A 15,115-nucleotide genomic window follows, 5' to 3' on the forward strand; every position below is an offset into this window, starting at 1 on the left:
GCCGTAAAACCTCATTAGCGTGAAATCTTGGCTTCCCGAAATTTTGTATGCGCATCACGCTTCGAGCTTTCCCAACCATCCGCCACGACAAAATCCACGCTGTATCGCTGCGTCTGATGGCTCATCGCAGTACCCGAAACACATCATAGAGCCTGTTACGAGAGCGAAAACACGCAAAAATGGCGACGGCGCTACAGAAACAGCTCGCATCCATTGCGGCTTCGAGCACCCATCAGCTCGACCTGCGCGCGCAAAAGTCGGCGCATGGCAAATCGCTGCTATTCGATTCCAAAATCGCCGCATCACAGTCCTTCGAGACCGTCTACCTCATCTGTTACGACGGCTACAAGGACCTCTGCGCATTGGACCCAAGGTTTCTGCGCTTCTCCACGAATCTGTTCAGTGAACAGAGCAAGTCGGAAGATCGCACGCAGATGAACAAGGAGGAAAACGCCAAGTTGAACACAGTACTAGAGGCATTCATCACGCTGGTCGGGCCAAGGCTACTGTTGAAGCCGGCAGAGAAGGCGCTCGAGTGGCTGGTGAGGAGATTCCGGTGAGTTGATGCACCTCGAGGCCTATGATGGCCTTCCAGACGATTGAGGCTGACAAGAAGCCAGCATCCACGAGTACAACACCGAGACCCTCGTCTTTACGTATCTGCCCTACCACAACACACCGCAGTTCCTTGCGCTGCTCTCCATACTGCCCGCTCAGCCACCGCACGCCATCCGCTTCCTCTTCCCCTACATCCAGGCGCCAACGAACGTACCCCAGCGAACCATCGCATACACTGCCATCAATACTCCGCAGTTCTTCAAGGCCTACCAATCATATGTGACCAAGGTGGTAGAGGCGGGCCACCAGGCCTCGCATATGCTGTCCTTTTGGTCAGGAACGACCGTCGAGGCTATATACGGCATAGTGAGCAACGCAAGCTCGGGCACAAAGGACATCCAGGACCAGGGAACCGAGAGATTGGTCTTGGAATTGCTCCCCGTCCTCAACAGTTGCATGCGAGCAAAGCACGGAGCTGACACGGTCCTGGCCTGCTACGCTATCGTCATCATGATGGTTAACCAGGCCAAGGTCGGAGACAAGATCTTGGATGGCCTGATGGACGCTGTCATTGCAGCTCATGACGAAACATCCCTCCAGTCATGCCTCGCATGCCTGGCCATCATCGCCATGGAGCGCACCAAGGCGCAAATCCCAGTTAAAGTATCAAGAAAACTGCTCAAGGTCCCTCAGCTAGTGCAGAAGTTGACGGCGCTGTCACATCAATGTCACGTCGAACGACTCGTCCTGGGCTGCGCTCTCGGTGCGCTCAGTGATAGCTCCGACGAGAACCGTGAGATTTTCAGCGAGTTGATCGCATCTGGCCTACTCACCACGTCGCGCATCCAAATGGTGTTGTCGGCACTGGTAAAACTCCTTCGTGATAGTGCACCGGGCTCCCAAGAGCACGGGGAGCTACTCCAGCTCGCTACTAACATGACTGAATCGAAGGAGTTACAGAACATAATGCAAGAAGTGGCGAAGCAGGACAATGTCGACCTGGAATCGTTGGGACTCACCATTAGCCAAACATTCGATATCACAGACATTCCGGACGAGGATTCGGACGAAGAGATGCTGGATGCCGATGAGGATACAGCCGAGAAGCCCCTCGTGCAGCTGCCGGAGATCGCCAGCAAGAGCTTTTTCGATGCTGGATCAGAACGCGATTTCGTACAAGCCGCCGATGTGTTCGAGCAGGCTGTGGTCACAAAGCAGACCCGGCACTTCCTCGCTTCAGAAGCGTTGCAGCAAGAGTCCGCACTCAAGCAACCAATCTACCTCTCGTTCCTTGCTCGTGTGTGGAGTAGCATTCGACCGGTCGCTGTCCGCGTTGCCGCACTTCGTGCAGCCGCGTCATCATTGGAAAAGATTGAAGCTGCTCATGTCCTACAGCATATCGTGCCGTACCTTGTTCATGCTCTCGCTGATCCATCCCCGCTTATCCGACGTTCAGCAGCTGCATGTGTCGGATCCCTAGCACGAAAGGCTTCCGCGAAGTCGAAGGCGCAAACCTGGGGAAAATCCGACCTTTACGGGAAAGAATCAAAGACTCTCGCCGAGCTCAAGCCTGAAGACTTCATGGTTTTCATCTCGTCGATGCTGCAACCGATTCTCGAAGAATGCGTCATGGACTCGAAATTCATCATACCTGCGCTTCGCGATGTTTTGGAAGGCACACAGTTGAAGAATCACGCGAAAAACACAATCAAGATGCAGACCAGGACTTCGGTTTTGGGGTTCTTGGCAAGCCATGCCAGTCTTACGCCCCTGTTGAGGGTGCGACTTAGCCTTCTACCAATCGCGAATATACGTGGCAAAGTTTCTGACACAGTCCGCAATAACACCATTATTCCCTTGCTCACTGCATGGTCTAGTCTCCCAACTGCAACCGTGGCCGCTAGCTGTAACGGCGAAGGCCTCTCGCTTGATGAGGTGGAGCAGGCTCACATTGCTGCGACAATGCCTAGAGAGGCAAAGAGCGCTCAGCTGCTGCAAGACATCATCTCTGGTACCCTTAACAAAGACCGCGAAACTCTAGTTGTTGCGGCCTTCGAGCGCATCCATACCTCGTGGTCGTCCTTCAGATCTGAAGCACGACACGCATTGGCCCAATGCATGCTCGGCCTCTCTACTAGTGAAAGCGACACTTCTTTCGATAAACTCCGCAGAGAGCAGTCCATTGAGATACTGCGCAGCGTCGACCTTGACTCCGCTATTCTCGTCTCCTTCTTGGAAAGCATCCCATCCCCCACAGCCATGCCTGGAGGGCCGTCTGCGAAGAGAAGACGAACAAGCCGAAGTGAGATGGCCCGCGTGGAGCTTTCGTCTCAAGACGACGTTCAGCGACTGCTCCGAAAGCTCACACTGGTTCTTGAGCTAGTTGAGGGATCCAATCCTGGACAACACCCAACACTGTTCAAACACCTCTTCGGTATCTTCGCGGAGCTACAGCCACTCAAGCAACAATCTGGATCCGAGTTGGTGTACCTGCAGAGCATCATCCTGGGCGCACTCAGCCCTATCGTAAACACTTTGAAGGAACAGACAGACACCACGGACTACCAATCGGCGGTACGAGCAGATCTACTCATTGACTGCATTCGACACTCTGGCAGTCCTCAAGTTCAGAACAGCGCTCTATTGCTCATCTCCAACCTCGCATCATGGGTGCCTGATCTCATTCTCCATAATCTTATGCCTATCTTCACCTTCATTGGATCTACTCTGCTCCGCCAACATGACGATTATTCCGCCCAAGTCGTCGACAAGACCATTTCCCGTGTCGTGCCTCAATTGGCAGCTTCTCTCCGCTCGAAGCACAGGGACTTCATTGCTGGAGTGTCCGATCTGCTGCTCAGCTTCACTGCTGCCTTTGAACATATTCCCTTGCATAGGAGGATGAAGCTGTTCACCGAGCTTGCTCGCACACTGGGCCCCGAAGACTCGCTTCCGGCCATTGTTGCGCTGCTTGCCGATCGCTACCACAGCAAAGAGCAGCGCAGATTCTGTGCCGATTTGCTGCTCCACTTTGAACCTGTCCATACTCTGGTCACTTTCAAGGGGTACCTCGACCTACTCACCGATGCTGTGGGACCGAAGCCCCAGGTCTCAGAGACGCTGTTCAGCCTCAAGGAGAAGACAAAAGACAACAAGTTCGACTTGTCAATCCAGAGCATGCTGTCTTGTTTGACAGATCTTGCGCTCGATGATAAGGTGAAGGGTCATGTCACCCGGGCATACAGAAAGAAAGATGACCCCGAACGGCCGCGAAAGATCTTCGCCAACATTGTCGAAACTACTATTCAATTGTCAAAGAAGCTGGCAACGAACCCCAAGACTTACGCAGGTTGCAGCCGTGTCCTCGCCAGCTGCCTGGACCTTCTGCCAACAACTGATCTGGTCAAATCGGCACAGCTACTCCTCTCGAGCACGGACTCGCATGTGCAAGTAGCTGCCGTCAAGTCAGTTGAGCTGCGCGCCGGCACCGCTAAGCAGCATGACCGCAAGTCTGTAGAGGCCTTGATCGCTTTCTTGCCTAGTGTACAAGATCTTCTAGAGCAATCACCCGAGATGGACGCTAAGATGGTCGCTGTTAGTTGCATCGACCGCATCATCGAGCGATTCGGAAAGAAGGACGTGTCTGCTGTTGCATCCGTGGCCCAAATCATCTCCGGACCACAGTCGCTATCCAGCAGCGATGACCGCCTCCGCATCCTATCTCTCCTCTGCCTTACATCTGTCGTTGACGTTCTCGAGGATGAGGCCATCTCGCTTCTTCCTACTGTTTTGCCAACAGCGTTCGAATACTTGTCGCATGCTATCGAAGAGGAGAAGACTGGTCTACACAATGCTGTGTTCACTATTCTCTCGAACATCGTAGAACGCTTGGGGTACATGTTCTCGCGTGACTATCTGGAGACTGCTCTTCGACTATGCCACCGCTCCGCTGCTGCCGATCTGGAACAGAGTTGCGATGAGAGCCGCAGCGGTTTCTTCCAGAGTGTGTCTGAGCATCTGGGCGCCCAGGAGGTCTTCGCTGCTCTGAAGTCGACATGGTCAGATGCCGCCTCTCAAGGATTTGATGCCTCGCTTGAGCAGCTCGAGCTTCTGCGCGCGACTGTGAACACGCAGACCAAAGCTAAGCTTGTCAAAGCGAGCTCACCGCTCTTCAGCCTACTTCTGCAAACCTTCCGTCTACGCGAGACTGTTCAGTCTGCCACCGTGGAGGTCGACGATGAGGAGATTGAACAGCTTGAGGGCACTCTTACGGATTCAGTAATTGCCATGGTATTGAAGCTCAGCGATGCTACTTTCCGTCCTTTCTTCGTACAGCTCGTGGATCAGGAAGGCCCCGTTTCTGCCAAGCCTCAACGGGCTATCACATTCTATAAGTTCCTCGCCGCCTTCTTCGACAAATTCAAGGTACGTAATAATCTATCTCATGGAAACAGACGATCACTAACATATGTTCAGTCTCTTGTAACAAGCTACTCAAGCTACATCATCGAGCATGCCGCGAAGATGCTTACTGAGCTTGCGAAGGATGACTCGGAGGTTGCTACGCGCAGCGCAGTCCTTTCCGCCCTTCAAAAGACATTCCAGCATGACCAAGACGGTTTCTGGCAGGCGCCGTCCCACTTCGGAACCATCATGCCACCCCTGCTGTCTCTGCTCAACCTTCCATCCGCCTCTACTTCGACTCCAGAGAACAACACCAATAATGTCATCCCTACCATCACCGAACTCGCTGTTGCATCTGCATCGTCGATGGAAAACCATCGTGAGATGAACAGCATACTGTTGAAGAACATGAGGAGCGAGGACAGAAACACAAGACTTGCAACAGTACTGTGTGAGCAAAGCTTGACAAGGAGGCTCGGCGAGGAATGGCTGGGCTTGCTTCCTGAGATGCTACCGTTTATTAGCGAGCTCATGGAAGATGACGATGAGATGGTGGAGAGGGAGTGCCAGAGGTGGAAGAATGGCATGGAGGAGATTCTGGGAGAAAGCTTAGAGGGTATGCTGCAGTAGCGTACCAATGATTATGTTTGATGTAAATAGGGAGTTGGAAAAAAAAACTTTCAGCTGAATGCAGCTATCCGCATATCACTACATATCCAACATCTCCCTCGTAGCGTGCTGTCTCGAGACGCAACCTGTCGACCAATGAACGCCGCTGGTCATGGTTATGGCGTATGGCGCGCACCGGCCACTCCCCTGGACTTCCGAATCCCCAACCATCCGATCTCGTCCTTCGCTTCTTCTTCCAACTCTCAAACCATGTCATCGTTATTGTAGCATCCTGTCACATGCTTCGTCGCCAGCCGCGCTTACAAAATAGCCAACCATACCTCGCAGTCGCGGTTCACCTTCTGGCATAACAGACAGGCATCAAGAAGACAAGATGGTGGCAAATGCAAGCATAGATCGTCTTCATGGCGTCTCGACACTGAAAGCAAATCAACCTCGAATGTTTTGTTCCTTGTACCTGATTGCTGCTTGTTATCTGGGCTCCGTCTGCCTGATTGCTGATCTCAAGGACATAGGCACTCAGACTCACCAGAAAGGCGGGCGAACTTCAAGAGATGTGAATCAGCAAGGCAGCGAACAGAGCAGTCTTCGAGCTCACAGGAGTTCACTTCCCCGAGAGTTCGCTTGGTCTTGAAGGTCATGGCATACCTCTGTACAAAGAGTTGAAGCCCATGCTCAAGGGATTAGGCGAAGCACGTGTCGTTGCCAAAGAGAGGATAAGGGTCCGCGATCCGTTGGAACATGAGGGCGAGGTATTTCAACCAGTTGTCTTTCCACCAAACCACAAAGACGGGTTCAATCGCTTCGTCACCAAAGAGGTCATGGGACAGTTGATAATCTATGAAGATCACTTCCTCCGGTACTCCTTGGATAGCTTCGATCGATGGTACATCTCGATCTTCTTGAGGCGTCGTCACACTCTTCCAAGACGATCGTACCGCCTGGAGCCTTGGGAAGACGATCGCTATATGCACCTTGATATTGGCACTCCATCTGTTACGATGAGCGATCTCTTCGAAACATACAGACTCTCCCAAGAAATGGGTACGACAGAGGTCAGCGACATGATACTCAACGTAATCGTCCAGTCCTTCAGACGAGAGAATGAGCTCTCCAGAAAACACAAAGAGCACATGGATATCCTTCAGTAAAGTAGTTACGCTTCAATTTTTGTAGAAAAGAAACCCTCTATCCAACTAATTCAATGGATCTATTGATGTCTAGCATTGAAAAGTGATACATTCCAATACTATCCCACATCAGTTCAAAGTACATCATTTGTTGAACGATCGAAGGCTTCAGTATCGGATATCTATCAAGGCCTGTAGTGCTATGATGAGTCCATCGCATGATTGGGCCGATCCTTGTCGCTCAATTTATGAATGCACTTTATATCACTCGCCCGGCATCCCAACAACCACGACAGCGGAACGTTTTGAAGTGATGCTCTTTGGAGCAACGCTTGTAGTACGGCACTTGGATGCCCCACATTGCTACACGTACTCAGCCTTTCGTAGATATACATGTCGCGTCAATGACCCAGCTAGCCTCCGCTTGTCTCAGGGAGATACCTACAGGCTCATCGAAACGCCATGAAGTACTTATCTCTAACAGCTCTTACGTACGCAAGCACGGTATGCTCTCAAAATATCACTCGTGGCGCAGCGATGATGCGCTTTGCATGTTCGCAACTCACGGTTGAACGTTTGGATCCTTTGGTCAACCCTGGGGTTGTCGGAAGTCCACATACACACCAGATCGTCGGAGGAAACAGTTTTCAGCCCGAAATGAAGCCTGGGGAGTATGATCTGGTAGAAAACAGTAATTGTACTACATGTACATTCAGTGAAGACTTCAGGTATGTGAGCGAAGAGATCGAGAATGTCAGAGCGCGATGATGGCTGATAGAGCGTAGTAACTATTGGACTGCAGCGTTATATTTCCGCGCAAAGAACGGTACCTATAAACGTGTCCAGCAGTTCCCGAATGGCGGATTGGTTCAGAGAGGTGGTATGACAGTATACTATATACCTCCATATGACGGTGTCAGCAACGTGACTGCATTCAGGCCTGTGAGTTTACTGTTCTTGCCAACGAGAAACACCAAAAGCTCGTTATAAACTCAAACGCATTGCTGACATCGCAGTAGGGTTTTCGCATGCTCGCCGGCAACCCTCTCCTTCGCAACACCACCGGTGAATCTCGCGGCATCTGCCATCGCTGCATCTACAAGAACGCGCAACCCTTTGGCGGCGCTCCATGCACAGAGGAAGACACGACCTTTCTACCTACTCGCATGTGCGAAGGCGGTATCCGCACCCAAGTCACATTTCCTACATGCTGGGACGGCGTGAATCTCGATAGCCCAGACCACCAGAGCCATGTCGCATATGCAGAGATCCCGTATGAACCGTATGTTGAGCCCTTGGCAACGTTTCCGTATACGCCCGAGCAACAGAGGGGAAAGTGTCCGGAGGGATTTCCGGTTATGCTGCCGCAGGTCATGTATGAGGTTATGTTTGACACGACGCCGTTCAACCAGAAGGAGCTATGGGGCGAGGAGGGAACACAGCCTTTCGTGTTTAGCATGGGCGACGCGTAAGTTCTCTCCTTTCAGTTAGGGAACCAAATGACCGTATTGCTGCTAACTATAGACGGTAGGACTGGTCATGGCAACCACGGTGATTACATGTTCGGCTGGAAGGGTGATGCATTGCAGAGGGCGCTCAATGCACGGTGCAGGAATGATCACTGCAGTGAGCTGGAGAGGCAGAGCGATGAAGATGCGATGAAGTGTAGTATCCCGCAGACGGTGGTAGAAGATGTCGACGGCTACGAGTGTAAGCATTCCTTCTGACGGGAGAGATATTGTACTAATATATCGAGCAGGGCTTGGAAGCCTACCAGGTGGGGTTCAGATCAACTAAAGCATGCAGAGGTAGCGAAACTTCCAGCCAGGATTTTTGATGGAAATGGCTCCCGCCGACCCGAAGTCCCTGGAGTTTCAATGTATGGGGATGCAGGATTGGTGTATAAGCTACAGCGTAATACGAGAGACGCGGAGGGTTTGTAAACCATCTTCCATCTCCTAGATCATAGTCGCACTTGTAGAAGTCTTCATCGCCCTTCCAGCCATGTGTAACAGCTCGTACCCCCTGCAATCGCTGAACTAGGCCGTTTGTAGGATCTTCCCCGGCAGGTTATCTTCTTCTTTACTTGTATGATACAGTCTCTTTCAACGCTTGTGAAGATGAATCTATATTACTGCAACTACAACATTCTTTGTATATGTAGCTTATGTCGGTAGAGCGTGCAAGGCTTAACTATATGCTTTAATCGAGGAGACATGGTATAGCTTAGTACTACAAAAACTAAATCAAAGATAAAGGAAGAAACACTTTGATACCGTAGTGATCGGTCGCCCTAGTCCGACTTTGAACCCCTTGTACACCCTCAGAGCTCCGTAAAAACCGTGCCTTCAAAGACTATGTCTTCACAGTCAATATTGTCGGATCCTAAAACTTGGGCGGCAGTGAGTCGTCGCCAGAAAAGCCTACAGCTTCATGAAACAGCGTAGGCAATGCGCTGGACTTGAGTAGAGGTGTTGTACTCGCATCGCGAAGGATGATGCAAATAACAAGGAGTGTAACGCCAGTTACCGTAAGAATGATTGGAACAGACAGCCAAATCCAGTGTACATCGATAAACACTTCTTCTCGGAATGCCATCCCATGGTGCGTGGTTACATTTGCGTTTGCGGGGTTGCGTAGCGCATTCGAGAGGGACATGGCGATATTGTGGCCAGTTTGCCGCAAGTCTTGTTTTCGGAGAAGTTGTGCTATTGGATCTTGATGACCCTCCTCATCCATGACGAAGAGTTCCTTGTTCAGAAGCGTTGTCAGGTATGCGAAAATTGAGAGTTCAGATCTCCAGTTGATCGTGTAATTGTGGGTAAGAGATTCGTCCGTGGCTAACATGTACTGCTCCTCCCAGACATCTTCATCAGTCCAGCTTGGCTGCTCCAACCAGGGGAAAATATACTCGGGGACACGTAAGAGCGGAGTTTCTTTCACTCCGCTACTATGGAGCTCGCCGTTTACAACGCTGAGGTTTGTGATGGTGCGCTCGCACCAACTCCACGAGCATTGATGAGCTTCGATAGGCTCTGAGACTGGGTTGCTCGGTTTCGTTGACTTCAAGTAGCTCTTGTCGTAGTTCCATTCCAACTCTCCGTCCCATTTCCTTTTTAAGCTCGCAAACCCTCCGCATGTGCCCCAGTAGGGGTTTCCATAGTGAGCCGTTTTTGCACGAATAGTCATCAACTGCTGCACATGGTATTCATCTGAATCATGAAAAACCATGTGAGACCAATTACGTTGGTGACCCACGTCAACCGAAAAGGAGCAGTTCCAATAACCCGTTCGGTCAAAAAACGACTGTTCGTTAAACTCGCTGGGTTCGTGGGTGCAGTTTCGTATCAATCTGTCTGAAAAGTCCTCGCAGTTGGCGCAAAGGCCTAAAGTAGTGACGTCTCCAAACTGACAGTAGGGTGTTGAGCAGTTGGTCGCCACCGGAGTGGTTCCGCCGGTTAGTCCTGCTAGCACTGCTGATTGGAATGGCGTTGTTGGTGCAAAAAGTGAAGGCGACCGATACTCTATTGCTTTCAAGATCGGAACTTTATAATGTTCGATGCGAGGCATTTCGAATTGGGTCGCTACGCCAATGCTTGCCGTCCCATCTATTGCCTGGACCATTCGAGATGGAAAGTTGAGAATCTGTTGAGCCGTAGGCTCAAAAGCAAGAGACAGAACAGCGATGACACAGCCAATGCTAGCAAGTATATTTGTCCCCCTCTTTTCCCAAATAATCTTCGAAGCGCACCGAGCACCTCGACGTGCCTCGTCGAAGGCCTGGACGTCGCTCAACGAGTTCGGACGATCGAAGTACAACCATTTGAAATGACCGATGCACTCGGCCACGGGCATAAGCAGTGTCATTTTACCGATGGTCGTAAGTATAGCAATGACAGTTGTTGGTGAAACCATCAGATGCCAGCTCGACAGCAGCGTGCCGTCGATGCTGAGCAGCGTTGTGACTACGAGGTATGTGCAAGTAATGTTTAGAAGCACAGCTCCTACCTTCGAACACCACGACCAGCTTCCAAGAACCCGTTGTTCTTTGCGTAGATCGTGCACTGGAATTGATTCGGTTGGCGCTTTGCCCTCCGCGGGTAGTTCGGGATTGGGTGACTTTGCCATATTCAAAGTCTTGCTTGACACCGTGGTGGATTCACACAAAGCAATGATGAGATAGATGTATAGAAGATGGAGATGCTGGATTCTCTCAGAAAGGACCCGAAGCTCCTATCAATCTCTTGCACTGTCGCTGAAAGTTGAGCCCAAGGCAGACACTGCGCCCCGATGATGGCTTGGCAGGGCGATACAAGAATGTGGCTGGTTTCTGTTAAGATCACTTAGGTATCATTAGTCCAATCAAGTTCGTGATGCTGTCCTGCGCAGTGATGGCTGCGGACAGTTTAAGCGAGGGTGTGGGGGCTGAATGCAGGGCGTATGTTGAAACTTGCCTATTAGTATGGAGTGATAGGTTCAACCTTCCCATGAATGCAAAGAGTGCACTAAACGACGTATGTAGAACGCTGCCACGCTTGGTGAAGGTCAACCGATATCCCACGAGTGGATCGCTCGCAGCCTCACAGCAGAATCCCACCTAGCTAGCAAGCATATGATTGCTTGATCATGAAGGCTGTGTAACTTGGTGTCTCATGATACGCGCCGAAGCTTACGCGCTACGTCGTCGTACATGCATTCTTTTACTTGCGAAGTTTCTCATTTTGAGAGGACCTGTTCGTTTAGATCGTTGAGAATTGTGGAAGTTGTGATTGGCTCAAGCTGATGCGTCATCGCAGTACCATGGTATCGTCGGACATGAGTTATCGAAACAAGTATGTGCCCTAGTTCAGGTTATCCAAGGGCTTCAGCACCTCACGCTGTGCGAAACGTATCGTTGTACAACAAGCAGTGTGGGCGTAATCGCGAAGCCGTACCGTGGTTGCCATCCTCTCAACCATGTTTTGGCCATGACCCAACCGATGAGCCACTCACAACTTCCGAAACCCATATGTTCCCATACGCAAAAGGCTCTCATCAAGAGAAGCACCGCACATCAGAGAATTGTACAACAAGCTTGGATTAACTTTGATGATATTGAGACTACATGCCAACACTGGCCATCTACAAGACGACCTTGTTAGGCGCCTCCTGCTCCTCGGGCTCATCGAAGATGTTAATGCTCCACCTAGGCTTGTTGGCTGTGTATGGTACATTGTACCTCCTCCTGCCTTGGTGCTCATCCGAGAACTTGGCGATGGCCTTGAGGTCTTCATCGTCGAGCTCAATCTCCTTGAAGTTCTCGGCAATACGTGACGCAGTGACGGACTTGGGAATGACAGAGTGGCCACCCACTTGAGACCATGCAAGAATGACCTGCGCTGGTGTTGCGCCCTTCTTCTCGGCAATGGCTTTGATCTCGGGGCGGTGGATGAGCAGCGGGATGTCGAAGAAGTTGTTACCGAAGGCGGAGTAGGCGGTGATGTGGATGTTCTTCTCCTTGGCGTAGGCGATGAGCTCCTTGCTGGGGAGGATAGGGTGACGCTCAATTTGGTTGACAGCGGGGACGAGGCCGGTCTTCTCAACCAGAGCCTTCAGGGTCTGGTATGTGAAGTTGGAGACACCAACTGAGCGAACTTTGCTCTTTGGCAGCTTGTTCATGGCCTTCCATGTCTCGCTGTTGGGGACAGAGTTGTCGATGTTGACCTCATTGGGGTCAGAGGTCATGGGGAAGAGTTCCGAGTGAGGGCTCTTTCCCGGCCCGAAGTTGACTGGCCAATGGATGAGGTACAGGTCGAGGTACTCGAGCTCGAGCTCGGCGAGAGTGTCATCGAGAGCCTCCTCGACCTTCTCGGGATCGTGCTGGGTGTTCCACAGCTTTCCAGTGATGAAGATGTCCTCGCGCTTTAGACCCGGAACATCCTTGTAGGCACGCTTGATGCCCTGGGCGACTTCCTTTTGGTTCTCGTAACTGTGATTGGCGGAATATCTCGTCAGCTAGCGCTCTCGGCAAATGACGGTAGAGGGTGGTCATAGCTCCCCAAGCTTCCGTCTCCACTGAGGGGCATTCCACTTGGACTTGCAACAACAAACACGGAAGAATATCTCGTCCCTGGGCGGATGCGCACACGACGTGGCGGGAAAGGAAGAGCAGATTGTATGTATGAACAGATTGCCGACTTACATCTTGGCAAGGTCCTACGTTCAACAAGTTAGCAATTTCTCAAACAATAGATTTGCTGCGGTCACTTACCAAATGACGGTATCCGATCTTCAGAGCCTCGTAGACTCCATTGCCAACCTCACCAGGAGCGGCTTGCCAGGTACCGTATCCCAACTGGCTATGACAACATCAGCAAATAATTGTCAGGGTACAATCCGTAACAACATACGGGATCTTGTGACCAGAGTTGAGGGTGACGGTCTTGCCTGAAGACATTCTGAATGATACGTGAGGTCTGAAAGCGGGGAGTGAATAACGTGGGATGGGTGATTTCATCAACGAGGGCAGATTCGCCCTTCTTAAGTATCGCATCTTGAGTGCTCTCGGCCATGGTGTCGGCCGGGAGCCATTATGTATGTCTTGCAGAAATTGCTCCACGACGTGGGATGTCGGACGTGTACAGCAAGGCACAGCACCGTGTTGGCTGGGCTGGCGGGATAATTGCGTGCTCTCGCGACCAAGACACACCCCGCTATCGTGGTTCGGGAGAGCTTTACCCTGCATCTGCGCTGTGGTGGGGCAGGACGCTCGGTTGTAAAGCTACCGAGACGTCCACGCGCTGACGAGATGCTCCGCGTCCCAATAACTTGGACGTTGGGGGCAGAAGTGATACCTCGCCTTCAGGTCGCTCGACAACAGCTTGCATTCCTTTGCTACTCGATCTGCCGTCAAGATGTACCTCCGACTTCCTAGTAACCTTTTCTAAAGACTCTTCTGTCCAGAGCGGAAAAACGACAACGGTTTCGCCCTCAGTATCAGTAGGGTGATGCATGAGACACAATTGTTCTACAGCATCCATCATCCCGATCACCTCGATGACAGTCTGGTCTAATGGAAGACGAAAGTGTTCTCGCGATAGCTTGTCGTTGAAGAGAAGATAGTTCGAAAGCACCAACACTAGCAAAGAAGTGCTGTAACTGTGCCGAGCATTCTGCAACTGGGTAGTCCGCAATCGCCAGGTGTGGTTTCTGATATTAGAATGTATGGCCAGGCGATCAGATACGACCAAGTTGTCGCGCTTGTCTATGGCCTTCACGATGTATCTGTTCCAGAATATCGGGTTCGTATTGCCAGCGAGAATCGATCGCTCTACGAAGAACTCCCGAAAGAGCACCCAGAGTCTCCTAGCCTGCTCTCGAGCTGGTGAAGGTGGCGCGGTTCCCCGAGGTACATTGTCGTTCTTCCTTGCGACTTGTATGAGGTGCTGCATGTGTTCTATGCTGATGATTAAATCATCCTCGATTGTAAAACAGTCCTGTGTGTCTGTATTTTCAAAGTGAATGCCGTTCAGAGAGACTGCTAGATACACAGAGCTAGCACATAGCCGTTCATGGTAGGTCCAGGTCCGCCAGAACCACGTGTCCTGCAGGAGGTGTTCAAGAGTAGCCACAAAACACTCGATTACCGACAACTCCGCCGTATGTAGGTCGTTGAGATCAGATGTCAAACTTGCGAGCATCGATGGATTCGAGATGGGTATACACAAGGGTGCTAGAGCACATTGGCTTTCTGCATACACTCTATCCATGCATTGTAGGTGTCTTTCGACGTCCAGAACATCTCTTTGATCGACGCACAATTGATCGAGCCAGAAATAATGTATACCTTGATGCGCAGCGAAGCGTAATGTACGGTGTATGACGTGATTCAAGTCTGAAGCTACGTGCAAAGATGTGGCATCCGGTCGAAGAATGACATATTGTGGAATATTATCAGCCACTAGTCCAGAACGTTGCCAGGTATAGGAGATGGTGAGGTACGGTCCGGGGATCGGAATGAGAGGAGAGAGGCGAAGATAGACAATGTCTGATTGCTGTTGGTGGTGCGGTAATTTCTCGGCTGCTAACGAGAGGAAGCGGAGCGACAGAGGCTGGTCGGGCTGCTTGCGATACAAAGCAACCTCTTGAATCTCTCGTATGCTAGCAAGCAGAGCCTCGGGGCTGCCGTGAATTTCTCTGAACGTAAGATGAGTATCTTGCTGCATGATGAGGACCAGACTGGGGATGAATTGCGAGGCAAAGCAGAGCTCATTGGAAAGCAATGTTCCAGAGTGAGAATAGGAAGGTAGCACGGTGTGCAGGGATGAGATGATCACGAAGAAGCACATGTGATTACATTACCCCCTAAAGGCAAAGCCTGCTATTTTCTTGCTACATGTTTGACACGCAGTTGA

General features: G+C 51.2%; 3 protein-coding genes across 3 annotated transcripts; 2 read left to right on the top strand and 1 right to left on the bottom strand.

Annotated features, from left to right (window-relative positions):
• The first annotated feature begins 61 nt into the window (after positions 1-61).
• ACET3X_000430 (uncharacterized protein) lies at positions 62-5,625 on the top strand. Its single transcript, XM_069447725.1, has 3 exons — positions 62-556; positions 621-4,983; positions 5,035-5,625. The coding sequence occupies exons 1-3, from the start codon at positions 180-182 to the stop codon at positions 5,590-5,592; spliced, it is 5,298 nt and encodes a 1,765-aa protein (XP_069310672.1). The 5' UTR covers positions 62-179; the 3' UTR covers positions 5,593-5,625.
• Positions 5,626-7,750: 2,125 nt separating this feature from the next.
• ACET3X_000431 (uncharacterized protein) lies at positions 7,751-8,519 on the top strand (the record flags this gene model as incomplete). Its single annotated transcript, XM_069447726.1, has 3 exons — positions 7,751-8,190; positions 8,254-8,432; positions 8,482-8,519. 3 exons carry the CDS (start codon positions 7,751-7,753, stop codon positions 8,517-8,519), a joined length of 657 nt encoding a protein of 218 aa, XP_069310673.1.
• A 3,324-nt stretch (positions 8,520-11,843) lies between these two features.
• Positions 11,844-15,095, bottom strand: ACET3X_000432 (uncharacterized protein; the record flags this gene model as incomplete). Its single annotated transcript, XM_069447727.1, has 5 exons — positions 15,058-15,095; positions 13,112-14,897; positions 12,973-13,060; positions 12,904-12,917; positions 11,844-12,690 (listed from the first exon to the last, which is right to left on the bottom strand). The coding sequence occupies exons 2-5, from the start codon at positions 13,444-13,446 to the stop codon at positions 11,844-11,846; spliced, it is 1,284 nt and encodes a 427-aa protein (XP_069310674.1). The 5' UTR covers positions 13,447-14,897; positions 15,058-15,095.
• Between the last annotated feature and the right edge of the window lie 20 nt (positions 15,096-15,115).

The sequence above is a fragment of the Alternaria dauci genome, chromosome 1 (genome assembly GCF_042100115.1).
Source record: "Alternaria dauci strain A2016 chromosome 1, whole genome shotgun sequence".
Classification (NCBI taxonomy): Eukaryota; Fungi; Ascomycota; class Dothideomycetes; order Pleosporales; family Pleosporaceae; genus Alternaria; species Alternaria dauci.

What these genes read in the sequence shown, in the direction of transcription:
- ACET3X_000430 (XM_069447725.1), top strand. Translation starts at nt 180, where the DNA reads ATGGCGACGGCGCTACAGAAACAGCTCGCATCCATTGCGGCTTCGAGC. An exon ending in TGGCTGGTGAGGAGATTCCG is followed by an intron (nt 557 to 620) that starts GTGAGTTGATGC and finishes ACAAGAAGCCAG; the next exon opens with CATCCACGAGTACAACACCG. An exon ending in CCTTCTTCGACAAATTCAAG is followed by an intron (nt 4,984 to 5,034) that starts GTACGTAATAAT and finishes ACATATGTTCAG; the next exon opens with TCTCTTGTAACAAGCTACTC.